This window comes from Nelumbo lutea, chromosome 7 (genome assembly GCF_056320005.1).
Source record: "Nelumbo lutea isolate HS-2025 chromosome 7, American lotus-T2T, whole genome shotgun sequence".
NCBI classification, from domain to species: domain Eukaryota; kingdom Viridiplantae; phylum Streptophyta; class Magnoliopsida; order Proteales; family Nelumbonaceae; genus Nelumbo; species Nelumbo lutea.
The window spans coordinates 9899001-9905795 of record NC_142690.1 but is presented as its reverse complement, the minus strand read 5'-3'; the positions used below and the strand labels follow the sequence as shown (position 1 = coordinate 9905795).

The 6795-nt window shown below is 42.4% G+C and overlaps 1 protein-coding gene across 2 annotated transcripts; it reads left to right on the top strand.

Moving 5' to 3' along the window:
• Positions 1-3168: 3168 nt before the first annotated feature.
• On the top strand, positions 3169-5091 carry ERD15 (dehydration-induced protein (ERD15)). 2 transcript variants are annotated; one of them, XM_088953351.1, is made up of 3 exons: positions 3169-3401; positions 4176-4580; positions 4678-5091. In XM_088953351.1, exons 2-3 carry the CDS (start codon positions 4235-4237, stop codon positions 4839-4841), a joined length of 510 nt encoding a protein of 169 aa, XP_088809477.1. In that variant the 5' UTR covers positions 3169-3401; positions 4176-4234; the 3' UTR covers positions 4842-5091. The 2 variants fall into 2 exon arrangements, with proteins under 2 accessions (XP_088809477.1, XP_088809478.1); XM_088953352.1 differs by having other exon boundaries at positions 3338-3544.
• The last annotated feature ends 1704 nt before the right edge of the window (positions 5092-6795 follow it).

Here is a 6795-nt window from a genome sequence, read left to right as displayed (position 1 = left end):
GTCTAGCATCCGACCTCGGCGGGAGGTAGATGCCGAACTGCCCGAAGCAACTCGGCCCACTAGTTCATAGTCTTCAAGCTCCACCTCGGGGTCACTGAGGCAGTCTGGGGACACGGCTCGGTTGGTGGAACTTACGTCGGCCCTACTCGAAGAATCGTCTGAGCTATCAAAGCTAGACATTGGGGAAAAGATAGATTCAAGAAAGTACTCACCGGAAAGTTTGAAGAACAAGCTAAAGAACCATGAAGACTGTATAACCAGCCTTGACGCGAGCTGGAAGAGAGACGCGAGTTGGAAGGTTGGACGCGAACTCGATAGACAACCGCAAAAGTGACAAACCAACCGGGGTCCCCCACTATTTATAGCTACAGTAACCAAGAATCGACCGTGCAGACTGAAGACGATCCGACGGCCCATGTTCTTACCAACCTTGCAACCCTTAAAGTCAAGACGTGATTGGTGCACGTCTTTCCTAAAAAAGCGAAACGTCAACACGTCTTTTTAAAACCGACGTTGCTTTGACACGTGTCTTTTCGAATCTGACGCGCCGCACGTCTCCCTGACAGTCGACGGCGTACGTACAGCAGTGGCGTGCCTTTTTGAAATGACCCGCTGTCACGTCCCAGCTGCGCGAGTTGGTTTGAAATTTAAAACGCACGGTCACAACCACCAGCGTTCTTGAGTAAGGCACGTTTCCAGCCTTCTCGAAAACTGAAAAAACCCTAGCAAAAGCGTCTCATACAGTGAAGGTTTGAAGGACGGGACAAATCTACAACCACCTCTTGAAAACTCCCCGCACCATGGCAAGGCCCTCGGCGCAAGGAGTGGGGGGCAATTGATGAAGGAAAATTTGGCCCGACCTCTTTATTATGAGACACGTGGCAGAAGCGACAGCTCGGCAAAAGGGGTCAAGCCTAGGCGGGAAGGGCACACTTCGCCGAACTAAACCGCCTTGTAACAGCTCGGGATAGACTTCGCCGAACTACCACCTTGTAACAACTCGAGGTAGACTTCGCCGAACTGCCACCTTGTAACAGCTCAGGGTAGACTTCGCCGAACTACCTTGTAACAGCTCGGGGTAGACTTCGCCGAACTACCTTGTAACAGCTCGGGGTAGACCTCGCCGAACTGCCACCTTGTAACAGCTCGGGACACACTTCGCCGAACTGCCACCTTGTAACAGCTCGGGACACACTTCACCGAACTGCCACCTTGTAACAGCTCGGGACACACTTTGCTGAATTGACCCACCTTGTTGCAGTTCGGGATACCTCCGAGCTCAAGACCGCCTCGCTCAGCACTTCGCATCTTCTAGGCACCAAAGCCAAACAAGTCGTACCATGCCTGGCACCAGGGAATTCCGTGCCCGAGGGCGCCACGCCTGACTGACTTGGGATCTGACGTTTTGGCAGCAGCACTCTAAACGGCCACCTGCCACCGCCACTGACGCCGCCCTCTCCAGTTAGACGGTTAGGCAGTGACGGTTCTGTCTCAGCAGAAGGGACGATAGCCGAGTTGACAAGCGCAAGAGTAATCATACCCGATCTGACAAGGGCCTCGGGACGAGTACGCGAAGCGACTATAAGAGCCCCCTGCCCCCCCGACAACGGAGGTATGCAAAAACTTTGCGCTATCTGGTATTACCTTGCTTTTGAAAGATTCTAACTTGAGCTTCGGAGCCTCTACACCGGGTTCCCCTCAGAGCTTTCCCATCTCTCCCATTTCAGGATCCCTGCTACCTCGTTCGAAAGCAAGGCAGCAGAAAGCTAAGACCAGCCAGATCGCGCTCCATCAAGTATCTCTCTCTTTCTTTCTCTCTCTTCCTCTCCTTTCTTTTTTACTTCTATCAATCCGACAAGCTTTGCTCTAGGGAAAGCAAGGCCTAGAAACTAGCCATTTTAATTGGAGTTGGCCTCGATTCCTCTTTTCTTGTTCTAGTAGTCGCCCTCTTCATTGGGTGGCGGAAACAACCAAAAGACCCAAACAATATTGAACATAAACGGTTAACAAACGAAAAAAACTCATTAACAATCTCTCTTCAAAACCAGAAACCCACCAAAAATTTACATTAATAACCAATTTTTGAGCTCATTTGGTTTTCTGGCACAAACAAACAAGAGGCTGGTTCGATAAGCCTCGACAAGTTGAGACAATTCACGCTCCCTGTTAAACATTGATAATGTTTGTCGAATTTGTTACTTCTGGGTCGACCAAGTTTAATGTTTGATCCTGCTTGGTCTCATCTATAAATCATGATTATTCTCATCTACAAATTAAATCATGGTTCTAGGTGCGCCTCTTCGTACAAGTTTTGTTTGAAGTTTTCATTTTAAATAAGGATTTTGAAAATAAAAAAAATGATAAATAAATTATATTTTTAATCCTTTCGTTAACAAACATCAAATAAGGAAGATTTTAGTTAATTGCCAAAAATATTAAGATACTTTAAAACAGTAATAAAACAATAAAGATATAATTAATCAATTTTCTAAACCTTAAAAATAGTTTAAAGAATTTGCCTTTAAAATTATGGATTCGAATATTCGACCGATTCAGTTAAATGCAATTTTTTATTCAATTTTTCCAATTCGATTCGGTTTTTCGTTTTTTATGAACACCCCTCTTAAACCAAGAATGGATGCATGTTAAAGTCGGTACAACCGACCCAACCAAACCGCCAGATTTCCACCATAAACCATAATCAGCAATAAACCGAGTGCCGCCGAACCGTATATGGTTCATACTCGTAAATAGCACCATGGCGCCAGCACTATCGTTTTCCACAAGGAGTCCTTTTTCAACTTTCATCTATTGTACGTTTTTCGATTCCCCACGCCCGTTTCCTTTGGCAGCTCCACCCAATTCCTTCAGTTGACCGCTTAGTGACTCGTTCGACCGATTCTGACCGTTGATTAAACATAACATCTTTTCCGAGTCAATGATCAATTGTTCATGAACGAAACATCATAAGAAGATTCAATCACAAACTGGACCCCAGCCTTTTGATTAGAATCTAATGACATTTCAGCTTGATCTTTTATCAGGAAGGTTCTTTCTTAATCATTTTCCAGGTATATAACCTGTTTGGGAGCACGGAGCTTTCCGTAGTCATCAGCTGGCCCCACGCGTTTTAAACACCTACAGGCTACAGCCCAGCCCAATTATGCCGAAGGTGACGAGCTTCTCACCGATTTCGACAGGCTGTAGGCTGTAAAACCACTCCCTCTAATTGAAAATTCCGTCCCTTTCGAACCTCAGGTTCGGATTACCGAAGCAATCAGGTTCGTAACATCCCCTCCCTCGGTCTATATATAGGACTTTTGAAGCATCAGACAAACCGTAGAACAGTTCTGGTCTCATCATTCGTCCGGGCGAGATATTTTCCTCTCTGTGTCCTAAAGGTAAATCCTAATCGCTTCAGGGGAATACGTAGATCTTCTTCAGGAGTGTCTCCGATTTGGTTTTATTTCGCGATCTTTTTAATTTTTGTGAAGTGTTAAGTTTTTCATGAGATCTGATGGTGAGATTTTCAATTCTGGGTGAGGTAATGCAGTCTTGACTCTCTTGACTCTGAAATTTGGATTTTATGGTTTAGATGAATCGGAGGTTTGTTTTTGTCATGAGGTCTGCTTGCGATGATGTTTGATTTTGAAGGAGTAGGAGTTGTGCTTCCGGTTGAAGTTCATGGTGGATCTGGTCCATTAGGCCTATGATCTTGAAGATCGGCTAGGAACTTCAAAATTTTGTGAGGACTGCGGCCGATCTTTAAGGAACTTCGTCATTTGCAGGGCCTAGGTGTCTGATTTTTTGATTTCGAAATGTTTTTAGTTTTTGCAAAGCGGCTTTCGTTCTGTAGTTGAGTTTCTTTTTATTTTTTTTTTACTTCTAATTTGCATTACCAGTGAGATCTAAGTTCTTCGATGTTTGATTGTTGGGTAAAAGGCGCGGAATTTATTATCGAAAGTGAAACCTTCAGCTGTGGAAGTCTTAATAGCTATGACTAGTGTTTTTTGTGGATAACAAGAAAAGATTTGACGCTTTAGACAAAATAACTTGGCTAGATCTAAAACAATTTGGTTATTTTTGGAATTCCAGAATTTTCCACGTTATCGTCCTTCCTTTTTCTCCAGATTTCCTATGTCATGGTTGTGATCTATTCTAATGCTTCTATCCAGGCAAGTTTGAACGTGACTGGTACGAGAACAGGGGAAGTTAAGGTTATATAGAAGTAGTGATGGCACTAGTATCTGGAGGAAGATCTACACTTAATCCGAACGCCCCTCTCTTCATCCCAGCAGCTTACAGGCAAGTGGAGGATTTCTCTCCTGAATGGTGGGAGCTGGTGAAGACATCAACTTGGTTCCGGGACTACTGGCTCGCCCAGCATCAGGAAGATGAAACCTTTATCAGCACTCCAAATGACGACGATGATGGCGTTGACATTGCCGATCTGCTCCCAGAGTCGTTCGATTTCGATGTCGATGAAGAATTGTACAACGTGGATGCCCAATTCGAGGAGTTTGTTCAATCTTATCCTCAACAAAATGGGTCAGCACTGTTTGCTTCCAAGCCGGTAAATGGTATGCGTTTATGTTCTCCATCGATGACGATATTTTCGTTCTAAGTGAAATTTCAATTTTTCATTCTATTAATGTTGTAATTGTTTTGGAAAAGCAGGCATGGAGATGAATACCGAAGCGCTGATGAAGAGCCTGATGACGACCTCCATGAAATCTCCAAAAGTCCCCAAGTCTCAGATGGAACCTGCGAAGTATCGAGAGAAGGCCCCACAGTCTATTAGCCCCAAATGTAGCCCTCGCCGCATCCATCAGCCCCGTTGAAAGAAATCAAAGAACAACTTGTAGAAGCTCTCTTTAACATTACCGTCAAAGTAAATAGTTTGTTTTTTCTGTGTCCATCTCGTGTATAGAACAAGGTGACAACTCCCTGCTAGGATGTAGCAATGTAGCAATTCCTCCTGTCTTGTTTCTTGTTTGTGTCTCATATTGAACAATCCATCCGAAGAACAAAATGTATAAAAAAGAAAAAGAGAATGTAAAATTAACAAAAAATATGCCTTGTTAATTGTTAGTTTATTTTGTGCCGGGAGCTATTTGTCCATAAACTTGATTATTTGATCCTAAAACAAGTGAGGAGGAATCCACGAAGGACAAATCAATCCATTGGCTTTGGCCCCAGAAACAGAACTTAAAATCCTGCCGACATCGGCTCAAAGTAGTAAACAGATAAGAACTTCAATATAATCAAATAAACCATACTGGGCTGATGTTGAGGGAGCTATCGGAACTGATGACTTACAGTCCGTTTGGTTCACAGTTGGAATCGGAATGGTCTATTCCCAGTGTTTGGTTCAAATTGGAATTTAGATCAACGGATTCTCAATCCAATAGGGGAGGGGAGGGAATAACCATCACCCTCGTATTGGGAATCTGATATCCATTCAATTTCGATTTTAGGTCTGTTCCCGGGAACCAAACGAATCCTATTTTTTTTATAAGAATGCATTTTGTAGGAACATGCTCTACGGGTATGGCGGATTGATAGAGAAGGGAGGGAGATGTCTTAATAAACTCATGCAATCATCCATTAGATTATGAATATAGCAGGGAAGATACATGTCTTTTCTGCATCATCATGGATTTTTCTTTTTTTTTATGATATTTAATTATCCGAATTCTTGAGTGGCATTTGCATTGAGCTAAGGGTGTTGATTGCCCGGTTTTAGATTGGATCTGTTCAAATCATCAAAATCAATTTGGACGGATCAATAAGATACATTGAATTGGAACAGTTCAGACTTAATGTATGAAGTATTAATTGGATTGGATTGGATGTAATGTCCAAAGTACTAATTGGGTTGGATTGAATTAGACGTAGTCTGTGTATAATAGATTTATATTGGATTGGGTTGGATTGAATTAATATATAGTCTATTAAGAATACAGGTCAATGGACCAGGTTAAGGTTGAAATCAATCTAAACTAGGATCAATTTGAACAGATTGAACGGCCAAACATTAAGTTAGACCAGTCTAAAATAGTTTTAAGTATTCATCGGATTGGATTGGACCCAATTCATTTGTAATGGATTCAATTGGGCCAGAACAAATCGAATCAAATCTGGTTCAATTAACACCCCTACTGGTTGAGCTAGGTTGCCAATTGTTACCCTTTGATTCATGCCCCCACCAAATTGTGTCCTCCCCATCAATTATTGGGTTGTGAATTGTTCTAATCTGTTTGAATTGTCTTCTTAGCTACACAGCTTGTCAATTCGTTAAATTCCATTATTTTTCACAGTCAATAAGGTAGCTCAGTCTGAGCTTCAGGTTTATATTTGAATTTAGTGAATCAACCACCAGTTTGGTTGAGAAGTTCATTGCATACCCAATTATTAGTCCAAAATAAAATCTTACTGTCGTTCTTAGTCTCCATAGTGTGTGGTTTGATGGAAATAAGAGAGAAGTTCCAAAGTTAAGGGGCTCTTCTCAAACCACATTTGATACAACAGTGTTGTAGCGCTTGAAAATCAAAACCTTCGATTTATTATCTTTGCCCCACTTTAAATTAGATGAAGGCCATGACCTTTTTTTTTTTTTTTTCTTTTAGCCTTGTGATGGCACTGTCGTAGAAAAAGTGAACTCAAGTTACACAGACCCCACCTATGACAAAGGGAAAAACTTTGGCTACTGGGGCGAACAGCCTTGTTACTGTTGAGAGAGTTTCTGTATTGGGCAGGTTATCATGAGAGTGGGCAAATTAGTAATTGAGTTCT

Coding starts and splice junctions, on each gene's coding strand:
- ERD15 (XM_088953351.1), top strand. CDS start 4,235: ATGGCACTAGTATCTGGAGGAAGATCTACACTTAATCCGAACGCCCCT. Junction 4,581..4,677: donor TGCTTCCAAGCCGGTAAATG/GTATGCGTTTAT, acceptor TTGGAAAAGCAG/GCATGGAGATGAATACCGAA.